The 20,069-nt window shown below is 43.0% G+C and overlaps 3 protein-coding genes across 3 annotated transcripts; all 3 read right to left on the reverse strand.

Annotated features, from left to right (window-relative positions):
- Positions 1-217: 217 nt before the first annotated feature.
- On the reverse strand, positions 218-8,313 carry taok3b (TAO kinase 3b). The gene is made up of 8 exons (XM_037485319.2): positions 7,531-8,313; positions 6,306-6,542; positions 6,054-6,182; positions 5,758-5,961; positions 4,921-5,160; positions 4,135-4,347; positions 3,711-3,893; positions 218-2,629 (listed from the first exon to the last, which is right to left on the reverse strand). Exons 2-8 carry the CDS (start codon positions 6,489-6,491, stop codon positions 2,468-2,470), a joined length of 1,317 nt encoding a protein of 438 aa, XP_037341216.1. The 5' UTR covers positions 6,492-6,542; positions 7,531-8,313; the 3' UTR covers positions 218-2,467.
- Positions 8,314-10,459: 2,146 nt separating this feature from the next.
- Positions 10,460-12,290, reverse strand: LOC119227085 (heat shock protein beta-1-like). Its single transcript, XM_037485555.2, has 3 exons — positions 11,562-12,290; positions 11,400-11,463; positions 10,460-11,302 (listed from the first exon to the last, which is right to left on the reverse strand). Exons 1-3 carry the CDS (start codon positions 11,950-11,952, stop codon positions 11,143-11,145), a joined length of 615 nt encoding a protein of 204 aa, XP_037341452.1. The 5' UTR covers positions 11,953-12,290; the 3' UTR covers positions 10,460-11,142.
- A 1,375-nt stretch (positions 12,291-13,665) lies between these two features.
- Positions 13,666-19,584, reverse strand: susd2 (sushi domain containing 2). Its single transcript, XM_037485590.2, has 16 exons — positions 19,479-19,584; positions 19,182-19,380; positions 18,797-18,948; positions 18,532-18,699; positions 18,272-18,446; positions 17,991-18,192; positions 17,491-17,576; positions 17,004-17,272; positions 16,786-16,920; positions 16,516-16,671; positions 16,183-16,431; positions 15,748-15,931; positions 15,399-15,493; positions 15,138-15,317; positions 14,126-14,222; positions 13,666-13,951 (listed from the first exon to the last, which is right to left on the reverse strand). The coding sequence occupies exons 1-16, from the start codon at positions 19,540-19,542 to the stop codon at positions 13,906-13,908; spliced, it is 2,457 nt and encodes an 818-aa protein (XP_037341487.2). The 5' UTR covers positions 19,543-19,584; the 3' UTR covers positions 13,666-13,905.
- Positions 19,585-20,069: the final 485 nt, after the last annotated feature.

The following is a 20,069-nucleotide window of genomic DNA, read 5'->3' on the forward strand; positions in this document are numbered from 1 at the left end:
ACTGTGGTTCCCATCTCACGGTTGTGGTTTTTCACAAGCTGTCTTTGATGTGCGGGTGTGTGTTAACAGTAAATTGCAATAAACAGCAGTTGACATATTGAGGTCACAGCTGTCCTATCACACCAAAAAAAAAAGTGAGAAGTATGTCAAGATGAGAGAGCATTACGAGAAAATTCAACTGCTGTGTTAAGATGCAGGATGTTGATTGAGACTTTTCAACAGAATCTCTTTTATTTCGTATTTGAACTGCACAGGAAATCGTGAATAAGGTTGTTTAGGAAAGTCCCCTTTATTCTAAATAAATACATCCTTCTAGTAACTTAAAAAGCACAGATCATAGGTTCATAACCGTCCTAAAGCTCAAGTAAACCTTACTCAAGCCCCCCAGTAGCACTTTTTTATGGAACCATTTGTCTGCAAGGCTTCATTAATATGTGACCAGACAAAGGTCTTACTGCATATGAGAAACTTTTTCATCAAATTTTCAGAAAGTGTGTGAAAGTGTAAAAAGCTGAAAAAATCTCGAGGAGCCATCTAACTTCAGGAACACACTCTGGTCGAACAAATTTAAATATTTTAGGTTTCTACGTGTAAAACAAGAGCATTTGAGTTGTATTGCCATCAGAAATAGATTCATGACACTAATTCAGGGGGCGTCCTCCGTCTTTCCTGTGGGGAACACGACCAAACATTTATACAAGTTTTGGCTCTGGAATGAAAAGAAAAGAAGAACAGGGCAGGAGATACAGGATTGCATTCGAGTGCACCACATTAAACAATGTTTCAAAAACTGACCTGTGATAAAATAGTATTTATTTTGTCATACATATACTTCATTTTTAGAGGGTTTCACTGCATGGGGTACTCTAAATATGTCATGAGTGTTTAAAAAACTTAGTGTTTTGACTCAAGAGGGGGTTTCAAAATGCTTCACGTTCACATTTTGTAAAAATCAATCGTCTCTCCAAGACAAAAAACTACAAGGCTAAAGGTGGTATTAGAAATTAAGCACCAAACAATTATCTTTCCATTCAGGATTAATGGAAACATTGTGCAACCTGTTCAATGACCATAATGAACATGGCAAAACATAAGTTAATCTGATCATTAGACACTAATTACTCAAATGCAACCTGGACTCACGTGTTGTGTTTGCTTTTGTAGAACCATCGACCCCCTAAAAGATTGTGGTTCTGATATTAAAATAAGTCTGTGGTTCCATCCACCAGCATTCATACAATCTGTGAGTCTTGTGATTTGACATAGCATATATTGAGCTATTGACTGACCATATCTCTACATCATAAAACAAAAACCAAGCAAAATCTGTTAATTGTTAAGCTCTGTTATCAGTAGTAGACCAGTGTCTCTGTATGTTCTAGCTATATTCTCATGTACAAATATTCATATCAAAAGTTATACAGCACAATTCTCACCATTTTCCTTTACAAGAACTTTGATTAGTGAACATTAAATGATTCACAAGTTTGGATGAAACCAAAACAAAATGGTGCCGGCCTCAGTAAATAAAATATAGATAAAACAAACACAGAACTAAAATCATCAGGCACAACTCAAATAAAGGCATTTGTGAAATTATCATATTAAATATGGCGCTTATGTTCAGTATCCATAGGCTTAAAACAAAACCAAAAAAAAAAATGCTTTTATTTACAAACAGCTAAAATCTCTGACAGATTCATGCTTCACTTCACAACCTGAATTTGTCCTTAAAGTGCATGCAATAATAAGCAGTTTTACCAGGTGGGATCTTGAATTGTGATAAGATAAACAGATTGATCAAGCTAATGCCAATTGACCCTACATGAAAGTAAGGGTAAGACCTGTTGCCTAGAAAAGTGACGGACCGCAGTGTACTGTGTGCATGAGCACAATATGGAAGTATGACCAAAGAATGAATAAACTCTGACTTTTCCAGTGACCCCATACAGTAATATTCACATTCAGAGCATAAAATCAAACGGAACAAAATCAAATAAAAAAAAATAAAAAGACAAAGCAGCTTAACACCGTGCGGGGAGTCCGCAGCTCACATTCCACATTGTCCCTCCGTGTGACACACACAACAAGCATCATACCGACATGATGGGTTTCTACTTAAACATATCAAAGTGCCAATTTTACTTAAATATCCTGATTTATTCAATTCATACCAAAAAGGAGGAAACGGCATGGAGAAAAGAGTCTGTCATTTTTAAACACACGAGTTTTGAGTTACACTGACTAGGTTTGATTTATTATTGACATGTTGTTGTAGATCCTCCCCCCCAACTTTCACAAAAGAAGTTCTCACCGCACGCAACGCCCCGATTCAACGATGCAATATCTAAGAGAGAAGAAAAGCAATAGGGAAAGTTTTCCAGCTGTGTCACCGTGGACGTGACAAACTGTCAAGTGGAGGCGAAAAGGAGCAGAGATATGTTGTCCACTGAAGGTAAATCCACTTTCATCTGTTGTCTTCTTTGGGGAAGTCCAGAGATTCCAGGCTCCCAAAGCCGAGGCTTCGACTTTCTGTCTCGAAAGTGTTGATTTCTCTGTCCTGACGCTCCAACAAGTGCTTGATCTTTTCAGTGCGTTCCTTCTGAAGTGCAGCCAGTTCCTCTTCAATCTGTCAGTCGAAAAAAGAAAAAAAAAACACGATGGTGGTTATTTCGTTGCATTCCAACTGTAACCTCGTGCTTTGCCCGGCTACAGATGCATCGCACAATGAGACGTCACAGTGATGACAAAATATATAGCGCAGATATTGATGCATCCTAAAGAATTAGTCTTCACCTTCACCAGTTAATGTGCCAATCAGCATGAAATTATTACTAAAAATTGTACCAAACAATTCCAATTTCACAGCCATTTTATAGTCCCGACAATTAAACCAAAAACAAATGTCAAGTTATTAAATAATATATTGGATCAATAATTACAGACCTTTCATTTTGACATTTGCACTAAATAAATGAGCATACGTCCATGCTGCCAAATGTACTTTGCTGTACTTGCTAATGCTCCAGAGGATCCCGTGTTCTACGCGCTTCCCTCTGTGATCGGACAGAATTCCTTTTCTCTTTCAACACGCGTGACTGAAAACATGCTGACGTGGAGCCGTTATAACAATTAGTTTGTTCAACGCCTTCATTCGCCTAAACCCAATGTACAGCTGAGGCACACGTTCAAGTGAAGTTACAGGTGGAGAAGCTGACCCCTTTATCCCGAGGCAGCCGTGTACATATCGTGAACCACATGCCACGTCAATCTCGAAGCCCATATGACCCGCATGTGGAAGAATATTTGACGGGAAAAAACCTGATTTTCATATCTTACGGCAGCGATGGGGTCTATGGGACAAAGAAAAGCCAATGTAAGCAAAGAAAACATCACCGGTTGGAACAATAAAGGCCTCCCATGCCCCCCCCCCCCAAAAATGTATTTGCCCCCGACAAACAATCAATAACAGAAAATGAATGAACGTTTTGGTTGTGCTGCATTGAAGCCCTCTTCACTTCCTCGGTTTTTGACCTCAGGAAGGGTGCAAAGACGTATGAGCGATGAGCTTCACCAGACAAAGTGACACTATCAGGGCAATAATTAGGACGACAAAGCTGTCGCTGTCAGCATGGAGGGTCATTTCTTCATATAAAATGAACTGAATGAATTCAAAGTATTTGCGAATGTCTTTCAATTACGAAACCTACCTTCTGTTCAAGGTGCGCTCTGCGTATGGAGACCTTCTGCTCGAGTTTCTGCTGCTCTCGCTCGTGTTGGGCCTCCATCTGCGACTTGGTTTTTCTCTGGTAGGCGTCCAGGAGCTCCATCTCCTGCTTCAGCTGCTGCTTCAGGGCCTGGCACTCCGCTTCCTGCTCTGCGTCCAATCGCATCTGCGCACGCCAGAGAGACACGGGAAGTTGCAAACCCATCAACAACGAAACCACCACAGGCCGACAGTGTCGATGCTCTAGAAAATGAAAAAGTCGTGAACGGTCGGCACAGTTCGCAAGCGTTACCCCTCGGTCTGAAGTGAAGAGCGAAGGGCCTCCACAGACAAATAATGAGAACATGCAAATGATGAACTAGGCCCACTTTTGCTATTCACGACAAGGCGCTTCGGGATCCTCGTACCGCTTGTGAAGCCATCATCTCGTTGATGCTCTGCTCATACTGCTCCGCCAGTATGGCCAGCTTGCGTGTCTGCTCCTCCTTAAGGCTCTTCAGGATGATTTTGTGGTCGCCTTTGGGGGAGACCTCCAGCTGATGGTTCCTAAGGGCTTTGTACTGCTTGTTCTGCACCTTGCACGTGTCCTGGAACTGTTTCTTGATCTGCATCTCCAACATCTACAGAGGGATGAAGGGGAAAAGACGGACCAAAAGCACTGGGGATTGTTGGTATGGTTTCATTTTGACTTCAACGTTGGTGCAAAGCGGTTCTTATTGACAATGAAACAATTACAGAATGACCAGTCCGACTGGCAACCAAACAACTTGCATGCTTTTAATATCAACCACAAATGTCAAGTTTCTTAAATGTATTATGTGGTAAAAAAAATGAATGTATTAATTCATTTATTGCTGTGACATTGCATACAGAGAGTAACCCTTTCCTTTCTAGACCCTGTAGCTAAAACAAGTGAAACTAAAAAGTGTCAATAGACTCAGGTACAAAACATATTTTCAGAATGAGCAGTTGTCATTGCAGCCCTCTTTTTTCTAAATAATTTCGATGGGCGATTTGGAACTAACATACAAGGTACATTGAATGCCAAAGACCCAGAAGAGGCGAAACGTGCAGCACCTGTGGCGCTTTCATATCAAACCGGTGAAGCGAACTTTTAAAACCCCGTTGGAAGTTTGCTCCTGGTTTCAACTCACTAAATAACCACCGAGTCGCAAAGAGAAAGCTGCAGGCACCTTGAGGTCTCTGGGCTGCTGCCGCTGCTCCATGGTGTGTTTCCTGTGCAGCTCTCTCTGCCGTCGGCCGTTGTACTCCTCCTGGTTCTCCAGCTCTGTCTGGTGCTGCAGCCGCATGAGCTCAATACGCAGCTTCTGCAGCATCAGCAGCTGCCTGCGCTCCATGTCCTGAGTGGACTCGTCCTGCCGGATCATCAAGGCGTGTTCCATCTCCTTTTGGGTGCTCTTCTTGTTCAGCTCCTGGGAAAAAACAAGTTTGATGAGATCAAATTCGGCAAAGGTCCCTTAGTTGCTCAGACTGAAGCGCCTCTTTTGATTCAATTCAATTCAGAAATTATGGTCTTCAATATACACGCTAGAATTTATGCATGTAATTTAGCTCCATTTCCCTGTAGGTTAATGTTATATTCAATAAAAATGCATACATGGTGTTAGTAATAATGGCCCAAAATCCATAGTCTAATATGAAAATGTTTTGGCAAGTGAGTCAATCTCTGTTGGTTTCAGTTTCCCAAAGTGAGGCTTTACTGTTTTTTTCTGTTTCATATCATAAAAATGATGCATTTTGTAATGTGAATTGTATCTCCGGATTTTTGGAAAGTTGGCCAAAGCAGTTGTGCATAAGTAATCGAACAATAATCAACAAATAATTCAGAATGAAAAGAATTTGGTGTAGCCTTATCCCGGGCTTAGCTTCAACCAAATCTATGTGTTCTGTGGAGTCTGTCATTGCTCGAGTCCTCACGGTGATAATTTCACAAAATACACCTGTGTAATAACCTGTGATTCCCGCACTTCTCACACATGCTGGTGTGTCACGTTAGAAGATCCCGTTACCTCTCTCAGTTGCTCCTGTTCGAACTCTTGCTTCCTGACCAGACTCCGGCGCTTCAGGGCCCTGCAGCTGCGGTCGTAGACCAGCCTCTGCTGGCTCAACAGATGAGCTTCCTCCTCCGCCTGAGAGCGCTGTATTGTTTCTTTGTGCCTGGACAGACGCTCCTGCTTCTCTTCTTTGGCTGTGTCAGGGTCTTCGCTCATCTCCTGTGACACAAACATAAATATGATGTGTTTCAAAATTCAAATACAATGTGGGGGATGTGAAACTTTGCATTGAATCCTTGTGGGATGTTTACTTCTTTGATCTTGTCCTTGCAAAGCCTGTACTCCTTTTTCTGATTCTCCAAGAAAGTTGTCAGCTCTTTTTTTTGCTGAGCAACAATCTGTTGCTGGATCCTCCTCTCCTCAGCTGCAACTGACTTCATCTGTGAAGAGACATTCAAGTATCTAAATAAACACCCTACAATGATCTGTCGGAAAATGCCAGTTTGGACACTAGTTTGGCACGAACATAATTGAATCACTCATCATTGCTGTCATGGTTTTACCTCTTTGTCTGTTTGAGCCGTGTGGCGTTTGGCCAGTCTCTCCAGCTCAATGTAAGTGTTGTTTGCGTGTGTTTCTAATTCCTTCTGCAACCGGAGCTTATGCTCATCCATCTCGGCCTTTAGCCTGTTCTCCAGGGCGATCAGCTGCTTCTGGTGCTGCCGCCGCATGCGTTTATACCCAGACATCTGCTCCCGCAGCTCAAAGTCCTGCTCATGCTCCTGGATCTACCTGATGACCTGGACGGAGGAACACAGGAAGCAGGAAGTAAAAGAAACAGAGCGGGTGGAGAGAAGCGACTGCGGGTGTGAAATCAGGCACAAAAAAAAAAAAAAGGAAGACCGTCAGAGGCCATGGAACACAAGCACGCCACATGATGTAGAGAAAACAAGAATCCTTCAAACTGGAGAGTAGACACAATAATACTAAAAGTTTTACATGGGTTGATACAAACATCTGACAATTCTTTAGGGTTGAATAGCATTGGCGTCACAACAACTAAGTTCATCAATAGGCTCTGCGGTTTAATCCTTATTAGAGTCAACTCTTAACACTGGACATCAACATGAGTGAATTAATCCGTCATCAAAGCTGTATCATATATAATATATAATACACCTTCCTCCAGCCACTGAACACTTGCACTGTTGTTGCACACTATTTCTTACTGTACATATCTATTTATTCACTATTACACTTCACATATGCACATACTCTGCACTTTTTGCTATTTTGCACTTCTGGTTGGATGTTAAACTGCATTTCGTTGCCTCAGTACTTGTACCCTGTGTAATGACAATAAAGTTGAATCTAATCTAATCTAATCTAATAACACTCTTAGGCTCAAAACCAATCTGTAAAATTCCTATTTCTGGAGAAGATGTTTAAACGCACCAATTCGAGAAAAAACTGAATCTCCCTGGTAATATATGGAATATTTATATGGAACACATATAAATTCAATGCACACACATAAAAGCAGCGGCAGAGAGGGAAGCTGAGGATGGAAAAAAAATGACATCCATTAACAGGATCTGGTTGCCATGACTACAGATGTACAGCTGAGAACACAGACACCCCCCCCCCCCTCCCCTTCCCCTCCTCACCTCCCGCCGCCAACACGCGTACACGCACACATACACTAACACACGCGCGCGAGCACCAGCGAGTTTTTTTTTTTTTTTCATGCCAACGGAGAGGGGAGAGGGGAGAGGGGGAGCTGCGTACCAAAGATGCTGATTTGATGGTGGCAATGTGTTCACAGATCTTGCAGTCGAGAGACCGGCTCTTGTGAGAAGTAGGCCGCAGCTCTGGCCTGGTGTCCCTGTGCACAGCCTCATCCCTCACGCAAGCATGGTCCTGCAAGGGGGGAGGAAAAGGAGGAGATAGTGGGGCTGGGTGCTTCCCAGGCCCTCCGCACTCGCTGTTTCTGCTAGAGCTGCTATTATTGCCGAATCTCCCTGAATGCAGCACACATCCAGCTTTAAATGCATCCTTCCCCCGCTTGTTCCCCCGCTACTGTCTGCAAGTTCTTCCTACGAGAGAAAAGGGCATCGCTAAACAATTGCAGGCACCACCGAAAGGCAGCTACTGGATGTAGTCGGGTTTTTTCTGGCGTCCCCCTCTCCTCAAAGAGGAAGAAGCAAATGGCTCCGGTGGATAAGGTTGAAATATGCAATGCCTACCATTGATACTCGCAGAAAGATAGCACAGGGATGTATCTAACTGCCACTCTTCTTTTCCGTTTCAAAATGCAAGAAATGTTTGGGAGGAAAAATACTTTTCCTGTGTTCCAGTGATCGCATGTGGTACCATAGTGAAAAACATTTGAATCAGATAAGGCACATCCAAACATGGTTTTCCCTCGAATATGTCGCTTGATGGTCCGTTTGTATTCCACTCGAATTCCTGTCCTACATTTACAGCGCACTTGGTCATGGTAGGTGGTTCTGGTGCCTTCTATTCATCTCTTTCCTCTGTCCCTCTTCTACACTCCCCCTTCCTTTAAAGAGACACCGCATTACTACAGCCAGCCAGCCAGCCTAAAGTTATTTCACAGCAGGCTCTATCGCAAGGTTTTGATAGAAAAAGAAACCAATGTGATAAGACAAATGCCCACGTATAGACAGCTTAAAAGTCAGTATTTGTGTACAACGCTCTCTCGTTTGAAATGCTTCAGTATCACAATGCTATAAAAGAAAATACAAAAACAGCATCCGTTATCATCTATTTATTAGGAAAATATATTTTTGCCACGCTCTTCCTCTTTTCATCAATGAGACCATATTTTTATTCACGTATTGTGGGGATTTCTTGTATGCATTGAACTACGGAAGCAAACGGAGTGTTTTTGCCACTGTATTATTCCTGCCACTCTGTGTACTACGTGTGGTCGCTTGAGGGCGACAGAGACAAACATTTAGATGATGTGGTTCTCTCCATGGTGCTGAAAATACCTCCCTAAATCACAAGTACCGCCAGCAGTGACCATAAAGTACACCGTATCAAACATGCAGTACTGCAGGTACCCTGCTGGAATTACAATGGAGACCACCTCAAAACCCAAACCGCCTGGAACACCATAGCAACCCACTTAACAACCACCTAGCACAACCCTAACCTGGCAGAACACAATAGCAACCCACTTAACAACCACCTAGCATAATTCTGACCCAGCAGAACACTCCAGCAATCACTTAACAACCACCTAGCATAACCCCCCAACCCTGCAGAATACCGTATCAACCACATAGTACACTCCTAACCCTAAAAAACACCATAGCAACCACTTAACAACCACATAGCGCAATCCTAAACCGGCAGAATACCTTAGCAACCACTGAACAACCACCTTACACATCTCCTACCCGACAGAACACAGTAGCAGCCACTTAACAAACACCTAGCAGAACCCTATACCAGCGGAACACCATAGCAACCACTTAACAACCACTTAGAAAACCTTAGCAACCAGCTAGTAGCTCCCTGGAAATGACATTACAACTCCTTTGTCCCCCTATCGTCAGGGTTAGGGTTAGTCTTAAAATGTACGTAGCAACTTATCTTAACACAGCAAACATCTCAAGCAACACAAAGCCACACCTTGAGACCACCTTAAGTATAGCAAGCCCTCAATCAAATTTGTTCAGGCGGACGGTATATGGTTACATTTTCTTCAGAAATATTTGCTGAAGAAGTGCTTGTTCCTCATTGATGTATGTTTTGCTACACAATATTTAAGCATCAAATTTTATCTTTTAAACACTTTAACTTAAGTGCATAGTATGCGGGACCGTGCACTTAAAGTCAGTAAACACTCTTCAAAATTGGCGTAGACATTTAACCAAAGCATAAATCCTATCAAAGACCAAAAGTGTACTCAATGTTTGACCAATCCACTCATCCATTTTCAGTTTAAACAAACAAAACACAAATTGAAAAGTCCAGTGCTGGTCCTGTGTGTGCGTTAAGGATGAGGTTGATGATTGATTGATGAAAGATGATAGGCCAGTTAAAGGTGTACACGCACATTGGTGGTGGGGCTGCAGGAGAGGGTAACTCAGTGCATTGCACTCTGCTCGGTGTGTAATTGCATGTTTAGAGTCTGTTGGCCAAAAGTAAACTGATTGTCTGGGGCAATTTCAACATCTGTTTAGTTCCTTTTTATCTAAACTGACACACTGTCCATTTAGGTCATTGTCCAACTGTGTGGCCCAGGAATGAAAGAAGGCAAAATACATTGGGGATTTGCATTATGGGTAAATCAATCCATCTGTTTTTTTCACATCCCTGTGTGTACATAATGTATAAATAGTACATACATATAGTACAAATAGAGTAGCGCTTTCAACCTCAGCATGTGATACCTATTTCAACCAGTAGATGTCACTGTTTACCTTTAAGTGGCCTTCAATGGACATTCATTGTTCGATTAATGAGTAGTCTCCTATCACATGGCGGGTAGAAGATCACGATTGGCAACATTGAATTTTAAATGTATTCATCTGATAGAACACATTTAATGAATGAGATCAACATAAATTTTAACTGAACTGAAACTGAACCGTGTCAAAATATTAAGCTAAACAGGACTTCAGTGCCCTCTTGTTGATATTAAATTCAGAAATAGAGCAATAGATGAGTCATCAATAGAGAACAGATTAAAAAAAGTTTAATTAATACAGGCGAGAGCTGTTTGATACATTTGTGGCAGATATATCCAAACAACATCCATATTCTGATAATCAACACATCAACGTTCACAACAAACACACAAAATGAATCCATGCTTCAGCTTTTACGGCATTTCCTTCTTTTTGTCACAAGTAAACAAATACATAATATCAGTTTTGAATTATCTTGCCATGTTACATACAAGCACAACATGACGTACACACGTTTGTTATGAAGTGAAAAAGCTGTTGGATATAAATAGTCCATTTCCACGGTCTATTCTTGGCCTGTACCGAATAGTGAATAGTCCCATATGTCATGTAAGGTAAATACAGTTGCTAGCTTGTATTTCACATATTAGAATATCAAAAAACTCGATGGTATCTTGTTAGGAGTACAAGGTCGTGCTAATCCATTTAGAGGCAATGACAAGCAAAATGATATTCCGAGTTGATTCTGTATTATGTTGATACATGTGTATTTGGTTGGGAAACCAAATGTAATTGTGAGCTGATTTTGTACTAATAACATTCCAATGTCAGTGTTTTATAGCGTGAAAACAAAGCAACGGACTAGTTTAGTTGTTTTTAACATCAGTGCTGCTAAATTCCCGATGGACAACTTGGGCAGCATTTGATTGTAGTTTGAAACTGTGGCTTGCTGGTTTCACTTCTCACCGTCCTGCGTCCGTCTGATCTGAACGGGTATCACAATCTCATTGGGTGGGTTGCTGACGGATGTCCCCGGGGCGGGGGCCTCCACGGACAGAACACCGTCACCGGACAGCGAAGAGCTGATGTGTTGCAAGTCCACCCCCATCGGCAGCCTTGCAGAGAGCGGACGAGAAGGTTCACGTGGACCTCTCGCCTCACAAATTGTTCTGTCATACATGCTTTAATCATATTGATTCACGAGAGACTTACTTGTATTTCCGGGTGAAGCACCTTGAAACAGATCCATGCTCATCTTGCTTTTCTTCATGATTTCCTTGCAATTAAAAAGACACGTGTTGATACAATGTGTCATGAAAATAAGGTGAGGAAAGGTATCCCCATAGCTTAATAAGAGAATCATGTGCAGCATACCTGATATTTGCAAATAACCCTCTTTGGTGGTGATCGTAATTTCCTCAGGTGAGAAGTGATTGACGTCCAGGTTTATCTTCCAGCTGTCCTGCGCCGTCTGGATCTCTGACACTCCGCTTGCCCGTTGCCTCGGACCCTTTTGGTTCAACCCCGGAGGGCGCTGACCACCGAACGGAGGCAGAAGGGCCGATTGTGTGTACCCGGGCCAGGAGAACGATGCCAGTCTCTTCTTGGACCAGTCTATCCAGTCCAGATCACCGGAATCCAGGAAGGGAGGGAGCCCAAAATCCTGAGCAAAGATTCGACTCGGCTGCGTCCAGTTGGGGAAAGGATCCCAGCCCACGTCTCGGCGGAAAATGGGACGGGATAACATTTTGTTTTGTTCCCCCATGGCCTAGAATATAAGGTTCAAATGCAGGGAAAGTGTTGCGACTGTAGAAGCCTGCAGCTCCACCCTAACAAACAAAAGTCTGGATTGATGAGCCGGGCACTAAACAGTGTCCAGCGTGGTTTCTGTCCTCCACAGTAAGTGCGCAAGAGGTCTTAGGAAAAGGCTGCTTTGGCATCTGTACCGCTCCACTCACACACACACACACACACACATATATATACCCAGCGGATTCATTCCAACACTTGTCCGGCATCAAGTGTGATCTATGGGATGAGAGAGACTTGGTGTGTAATGAGCTGTGGTGTTACTTCACAGGTTGCCCCGGGTCCTGGGGAGGAAAATGCTAACTATTCTTTATTTATATCTCCGGAGTGTCTGTGGCAAGTTGCTGGCGAATGACTGTGGACGGAAGAGTGTTGGTTCAGCCTCTGCGTGGCCTCTGCAGTCCTGTCACATACTGGTGCTCTTTGTCCACAGAAGTCACAGCCTTGTGTTATGTGTTATGAGGGAACAGCACGTCCCGGCAGAGCCGAACGGTTACTTTCAGTTTCTCCGACACAGGGTTTAAGAAAAAAAAAAAGGAAAACTCTAGCCGGAACAAACCTAATGCGATGAGTATGTGGGGCGAATAACAACAATAAAAGGCTTGTTTACATGCAGGGAAGAGGGACAGAGAGGGGCTGGTTAACGCGTTCGAGTGGTGGCGAGGAATTCTGCAACCAGAGCTACGTCCTCAGAGGTGTTAGGTTGTATAAATATAATGAAGTGAGCTTCAGGGGAATAAATCTAGCCGTTTACCGTCAGAGAACAATGGCATTTGTTAACGGGGCAATATCTGCAGCCTTTCCGTGTGCGCTCATCAGAAGCATCAGTCTGAAGTGACTCCGGCGATAGTGACCATACGCGGTAGAAATGTTCAACAAGTGGCTGTGAGTAAAGGCGCAAAGCCCCGAAAACAATTGTTAGCAACACCATCTGTATTATATCGTCCAACTGTAAAGCAAGAATGTGTGTGTGTGTGGGTTTGCAAGCGGTCTACAGTCAGGCCCATAAATATCCGGGTCTGTACACAACCACAATGGATTAGAAATGAAACAATAGATATGTGCTTTGAGTGCAGGCTTTCAGCTTCAATTTGAGGGTATTTATATGCAAATAAGGGGAACATTGTAGGATATACAAGATGTTTTATAGGTGTTGAATCCAGTCCAGAGAGGAAGTCCAGTTTAGCTTTTTGCATCATCATCTTACAAGGCTGGTTTTAAACGTCATTTAGAGGCCTTTGGATACTTAGGAGACTATATGGAAACTTAAATATATATAGTACATTTTAATGGTTATATTTTGTGAGTTAAACTCAAAATTTTAACATACAGAAAACAAGAGAATTTCCCTCCATTCAGGATTTTCTCAATTTGTCAGTATTGACAATTGAGAAAAGTACTTTCTTACTTAAAACATTGTTTACTCATAAATGAGAAAAACAAAAACAACTTGTGGATACGAAAAAAATATGTTAAATACGTTTTATGTTCGTGACGCTTGTGTTTTGTCATTAGTTTGGCAGAACGCACCCTAAAACAAAAGAATAATTAACATAGATCTTAAATTGAAGCCACACATTAAGGTGTATTTGTACAACTTTCTTGTCCAACAAGCTTAAAAACTGTAAACATTAAAAGAAATTCACCAGCACACAATGACGATCACAAATGATTTTACGAGCGTTTTATGGTGGATGTGTTCATGTTGATATCAGTGCAATAATACATTTGTGCCACGGAAGAAGCAGTGCGTAGTTGCTCTTTATCTCTGCACTGACCTTTGCCCAATAATCTGTTCTAATCTGGAACACAGCTGGGTTTCTCGCCTGTGTCATGTGTGTCTCGATCTTTCGTCATGCATGCGTTCATTCGTACATTTAAATGTTTACGGTAAATGAGCAGTTGTGGTTTAGAAGGCCTCCTCTGACTCAGCTTGTTCTGACTGTTCAGCTTTTCTGGAAGGAAAAAAAACAACACAAAAAACACACAAGAATAAAAACAGTGTAGACGCATTTTAGGAAACCAAAATAACAATTCCTCTTCGCCCTTTTTTTCATATCAAGTTTTGTGAGGATAATGCATTTTGGACATGTTATTTTGCAGATTTAATGATATATAACTGAACGTACCTTTTCAGTTTCCTGGACTGGAGTACGATCATCGTTATGATTAAAATCAGCGCTAATGCTCCGACGACTGTGCCAGCCACGATGCCTGGAATCTTACCTGCCAGATCACAAAGATGGTGGTGTGGTTTTTAAGCTCAAGCACAGGTGTTACGTTTTGTTTGTTTGATTTTGATTTTGATTTTGTAGATGCATCTTAAAGGTATTTGTATATTAACTAGGATTTCAGCAGCACACGTCGTATAGCACTGTACATGTACGTAGGTCTCTTATAGAAAACATATATAATATTAGCCTGTTGCTGCTGAACATACTAAACCTTTTTAATGGATTAGAGGACCTTATTGGTTTTAAGATATATATATAATTAGGGTTTGATTAAATGTATATGTTTTAATAGAGAGGAACCAGGCAACCCGAAACAAATGATTCTTGTTATCTGTGAGCACGGATTGCTTGGATGCATTACTGATAATGTGTTTGATTGGTCGCCGGAGAGTTGAAGACGTTTGTTTCCAGGCATCCACAAGAAGCAGTGGGAGCAGGTCAGTGATAACACATAGGTTGTGTAAAGGTGTAGGTTCGAGCCTGAAAGCCATGATCGGGTAATAAAGAAGAGGTGTGAACTTAAGTTAAAGTTGCTTTGACAGAACCACTACCAAAGCTATTTGGTAATCGAATAGTTAGTGGTATGGAATGGCTGACATCACAATCCAGATTTGTTAACACCTTCCACAACTCAAAAGTCATGTGCAGTCTGTCATATTTATCAATTGTTTTAGATATCTTCTATCTTTGTGTCAGATGGGGTTATTTTCTCTCATTAATAATTGTGTCAAACGGTTGCGAGAGTCATTCCATTTGTTGCTGATTTGATGGATCAGGTGATGCACAACAAACACACTCACACATTCCCACATATGCATGCTAAAATACAGACACTCACACATTTGCCACTGTTGATTTGTGAAGATCCAAATCATTGGACAGGATTGATGTCATTATTTATTCATACTGGGAACCACGCAGTTTGCATTGTTTCCAGACCAGCGGCCGTTCCGCAGGCAGATTCTCTCCGCAGATCCTTCCAGAGTGAAGCCCTCGTTGCAGGACAGCTGCACCTTAGCTCCTTGTAAATAGCGGGTGCCCTGCTTCTTCCCATCATTTGGGGGTCCAAGCCACCCACAGGATATCACTGCACGGCATAACAATAGCTGAGCGAGTTGGTATTTGTTCACAGTGGTTGTTTTGTCCTCATGTGTTTACATAGTCTTACCTTGCTTTAGATCCCGTGCCAGAGAAACGTGACTCTGGAAAGACACTTTGGTTGCATTTCCCAATCTTGAACTACGACCTACCAGGATATCATACCTACAGGACACAGGTACTGATCAGAAAGAAGAATATCAATTCTCTGAATGTATGGAATTAAAAAAAGAATCATGACGGGTTGAGATATCATTGCTTTTAGGGTCGAGGGTCAAAATCTGAAAGCATTGCATCCTACATTTCCCACAATGCAAGTGGTCTTTTGTGTGATCTCCTTGTTTGGTAAATGTCAGTGTCTTCCAAACACTGCTATTTCATTTTGTAATTTTCTTAATGAGGAAGTTTTCATTGCCTACCTGCAGTACTCAGCGCCGTCTCCAGTGCATATCTCACGTGCCTGATTGGCTAATGGGTCGTCTGGACTCTCAGGGACAAAAAACACTGGAACAAAGCTACTGTCATGTCTGGAACTATAATAGTATGTGTTCAAAAGAATTTCTGAATCATATGTGAACAAGGCAGACTCGTTGGAGATGGCCCCTGCAAGACAAAAAGAAAACACTTATTTCAATCTAAGTGGAGCCTTTGGAACATTATCTGCTTCATTAAAAGTGATTTCCTGGAATGCAAATTCCTAAACTATGCAAGAAAACTCCAAAAGAGAACATTTTTTTACCAACATGGACGCTGAGATGCTGATGTGTAGGTATAACATACACAAATCACACACGAAACTGCTCGCAGCACCCACCGAAAGCACAACCAGTCAATCAGTGTGAACAATTTCTTACAGCTCGCCCCGAAGTTGAACACCTCCTCTGGATTGCTGAAGTTCCTCACGAGTTCCCCGTCGCTGCGAGCGAGGTCGTCGCTGGCGTCGCCGTTCATCTTCCCCAGCAGCCCCACAGTGGAGTCTCTGAACTCCTCTGGCAGAAGCACGGTGGTTGTCATGGTTTCCTCTCTCAGACGCACTTCCACCCCGGCTCCGCTCGGGAACATGACGGTCACATTTGTAGGAGTGGGACAAAAAACAGACACACCTACAGGGGAGATGTGTCACGGTGGTTTAAACAAGATTACACCGAGCACGTTTTGACAACCAGGAAAGCGGGTCTGGGTCTCACCCTGCAGGTCCATCCAGCTCTGCTCAGCAAAGGAGAGAGTTTTTTGATTCTGGAGTACTTCGAGGCCGTTGTGACCGCCGACCAGCCGCACCTCAATGACATCGGAGGACCTTTCTTTCATGGCCACGGCGGTCAACTTTGTAGCTTTCACCGTGGCTGGTTAGAAAATCAGGTGAACAAGGGTTGTTGCAACGTGTTTAGTCCCATTTGCAGATCCCTGCTGAGTAGGATTGGAAAGTTCAAAAAGATCAGGGACCTTCAGCAACTCACGATTCACGGGCTCCGTCCTTCCCTGGATGGTCAGCTGTGTCTTTGCTGAGGTCATCAAAGTGTACTCTCCCTTGCCGTTGAAGGAGTACCTGACGCCATCAAAGGTAATGAAGTGGGGATCTCCAAACACCACCGCTGTCATTACAGACAAAAAAAAAAAAACGATTCACTAACCAACGTTCAAGCAATAAAACCGCAAATGTTAACAGCGTCCTCACCTGAGCTCGGGGGGCGGTACCTCCTGCAGTCGCTGGAGGGCCGGTGTTTGAAGTAGTAGTGGCAGTTGTCGGACCACAGGCAGCAGTAGTAGAAGCTGAGGACGTCGTAGACCCAGTGGGACTGTCCAGGGACTCGAGGGGGTCTCAGGAACGGAGGCGAGCCCCAGTCGTGCGCTCGGTCCGGGGTGCTTCCCCCGATCGAGTCTCCCGTCAGCACCTGAGTGCCGTTGGCGTCGTAACAGCACTGCTGTCCCGCTGCATATTTGGGACTGTTGAAACGTATCCAAGAAACCTCCTCAATTAAATGAACTCCGCAGCAACTAGATCACGGATACCAACAAGTCTCTCTAGATGTACAACAAGGCCAAAGTCGAGCTTCAAGCTCATTGATCCTCTCTGAACAGTGACAACCAATAGTATATGGAGTAAATAATGTGTGTTGCATAGTTCTTGAAGGCAGGTCGACAGCTATGAGTGAAGGACTCACCTGGCCTGTATGGCCCTCACACAGTGAACACACCCAGGGTGGTAGGTGCACACGCTGCCCTTCTCTATATCACAGCCGTAGTCGGTCTGAGGACACAGACATCCGCTCACTTCACTGGGCTTCATAGTCCCTGTCAACACGCTCAGTCACTATCACCACATGACCCATTTGTCACTCAACTGTATCGGGGGGGGGGGGGGGTGGGGGGATTGCCTCACCCTAGCTGTATGTTTTTAATACGAAAGGCATAAAATCAATGCTGAAACGAGTTCAGCTGACAGACGCTGAGTTCCAGCTCCCGTTGACTTTGAACTGATAAGCAGGGAGTGTAAGTAAAGGGCCACTTACAAACCTCCTGAATTAGGGGTTATCGTGGATGTCTATTATCTATATTTAGCTATCGATCTACCACACAGAAAGTTACCTTGTCATTTAACATACTCAGCGTGTTTACTGTCTATCTTTACACGGCGGGGCTGTTAAACCCTGAGTACACTTACGTGAAACCTCCCAGTGTCTGCCCTCGCTTGAGCCAGAGTACAGGGGCAGTCTACGATCTCGCTGAGGAAGTTGGGCAGCTCATTTTCCAACTGGTCCCATGCTAAGCATTTCTCCAGGGCCCAAACCGTTGAGTTCTGCCTGAACTTGTCCTCCAGGTGCCAGGCCAGAGCGTGATCCTCGGTCCATGCCGCCTGTACGTCCCTTAGTGAAACGCATGAAGGCAGTTTTACAGCCGACGACTACAATAACACGTATTAATGTGGATTTCTATATTACATACCATATGCCATCCGCGTTATTGCTGGGGCTCACACGTACGGAGCCAACCTCCCAACTTGAAAAGCCGTTCGGTGCTGGTTTGGGCAAAAAGCTAAAAGACCCATTGTTGAGCTGATTCTTGGCAAGTGAGTACAGGTATTGCCACTCACCCTGCCAGTTGTCTGTGTACGGTTTCCCTTCAATTGAACATGATGCAGAGTTCAGCGTTTTTAAGGACCTACTATGGTGTGCTCTACAAAGTGCATGAGCAGGCGCGCTCACCTGTCTCCCTGTATCCCCACAGCTCTACGTTGACCCTCTCCGCTCTCACCAAAGACGTGTTCCATGTCATCTCAAGAGGGCCTCCGACCCCGGGTGTACCGTAGTACTGCCATTTGGTCGAGTTGACAAGAATTGCCTTAAACTTAGCATCTAACTTGCCAGTATGCACTGTAAAGCAACATATACCGATCCAATCAATTGTATTTTAATGTTGCAAGGGAAAACAGTTTATAAACTATAATGAAGATGCAGACAGTAATTGTACCTGAGAGCCATGTTCCAACTCTGTTGAATGTTGTGCCATTGTCAGAGGAGATGTTCAGGGAAACCCATCCTGTTTGATACAACAGTGGGGAGATGCAATGGCCTCGACCGCCTTCATCCACGTAGCCCACAGTGTCGATATTGATGTTGAACCTGTTGTTATTAAAGAACAATCACCAGGTTTCTTTAATGTACTTAAACTATATGATTGTAATCTGATACTTGAGTGGGAAAGTTTGCTTTGCGGGGCTTTCAACTGAATCTCTTATTATTTTATGTGTTAGTTCATCAAAAAGACATCACTTTTTCAATCGATCAGTTTAAGTTTTAACCAGAAGCGAATTAGCAACACATAAACCCCTGCATGTAAAACAAAAAGTTCTTACCTGCATAGAAGCTCTGAACTCTTGTTGAAACTCGCTTCGAGGACAATAAAATCTGTCCCACCCAAAATGGACCCAGAGTATGGGAATATTTCAACACAGTACTCTCCATAGTCTGTACAGCAGTCCTTAAGAGCCGTGCATGTCGAGCGGCATGAGCACGAGTCCAATTTGAACCCACAACTTCCTTCACATGTCTGTCCTGTTCAAAACAAGGGTAAAGGTGATGTTTTCTATTCCATTAAATAAAAGCAGCTCATATAATCTTTCCAAAAGGGACGTTGCAAGGTGCTTGCTTACCTGATATCCTGCAGACACATGAAACCAGAAGGAGCAGTAGTACTGGTGTGAATCTCTCCATCATGATCGAGGTTTCTGCTGCTTCTTCAGTTTAGTTCCAGCGTTTCAACTGAGCAGGTTTTTAACCCTTGGCCCCTTTCATCACAGGCATTCACATACATACGTATAATCATCAACTAGTGGACATTATGATAACAATTCTGACCCCTATTCACCCTAACATGACACCTCTTGTGGCAATTTATCGTTATATTTTTATGTAATCTGTGTTGCTTAACCCTGAACAAATGCTGACAAAGCAAAAATCCATAAACCCAAATAACAAACGTGACTTATTTGTGTCACTCTGACCTCGCAAACCATTCGTCTTCTTTAAACACAGCAGCGCCATTCAAAAAAGGATCTTATCATATTTAGATAAAGGTAGAAGCTTATAGGAAACTATTATGGGGCTAAAACATGTTGAAATAATATTTGTTTTAGCAAACATATAGATAGTTGCATGTTGTGAAATAGGTGACTGGTAAAATGGTAGCTTTGATCAAGCTGAACCAATGTTAATATTTGAGAATACGCACAAATCTTCAAATT

This window comes from Pungitius pungitius, chromosome 18 (assembly GCF_949316345.1).
Source record: "Pungitius pungitius chromosome 18, fPunPun2.1, whole genome shotgun sequence".
Lineage (NCBI taxonomy): Eukaryota > Metazoa > Chordata > Actinopteri > Perciformes > Gasterosteidae > Pungitius > Pungitius pungitius.

Coding starts and splice junctions, on each gene's coding strand:
- taok3b (XM_037485319.2), bottom strand. CDS start 6,491: ATGTCTGGGTATAAACGCATGCGGCGGCAGCACCAGAAGCAGCTGATC. Junction 6,183..6,305: donor CGGCTCAAACAGACAAAGAG/GTAAAACCATGA, acceptor GTCTCTTCACAG/ATGAAGTCAGTTGCAGCTGA. Junction 3,894..4,134: donor AGATGATGGCTTCACAAGCG/GTACGAGGATCC, acceptor TGGCGTGCGCAG/ATGCGATTGGACGCAGAGCA.
- LOC119227085 (XM_037485555.2), bottom strand. CDS start 11,952: ATGGGGGAACAAAACAAAATGTTATCCCGTCCCATTTTCCGCCGAGAC. Junction 11,464..11,561: donor GGGTTATTTGCAAATATCAG/GTATGCTGCACA, acceptor TTTAATTGCAAG/GAAATCATGAAGAAAAGCAA. Junction 11,303..11,399: donor TGCTTCACCCGGAAATACAA/GTAAGTCTCTCG, acceptor GCTCTCTGCAAG/GCTGCCGATGGGGGTGGACT.
- susd2 (XM_037485590.2), bottom strand. CDS start 19,542: ATGATGGAGAGATTCACACCAGTACTACTGCTCCTTCTGGTTTCATGT. Junction 18,193..18,271: donor AATAACGCGGATGGCATATG/GTATGTAATATA, acceptor CGTTTCACTAAG/GGACGTACAGGCGGCATGGA. Junction 16,921..17,003: donor GTACCGCCCCCCGAGCTCAG/GTGAGGACGCTG, acceptor CTGTAATGACAG/CGGTGGTGTTTGGAGATCCC.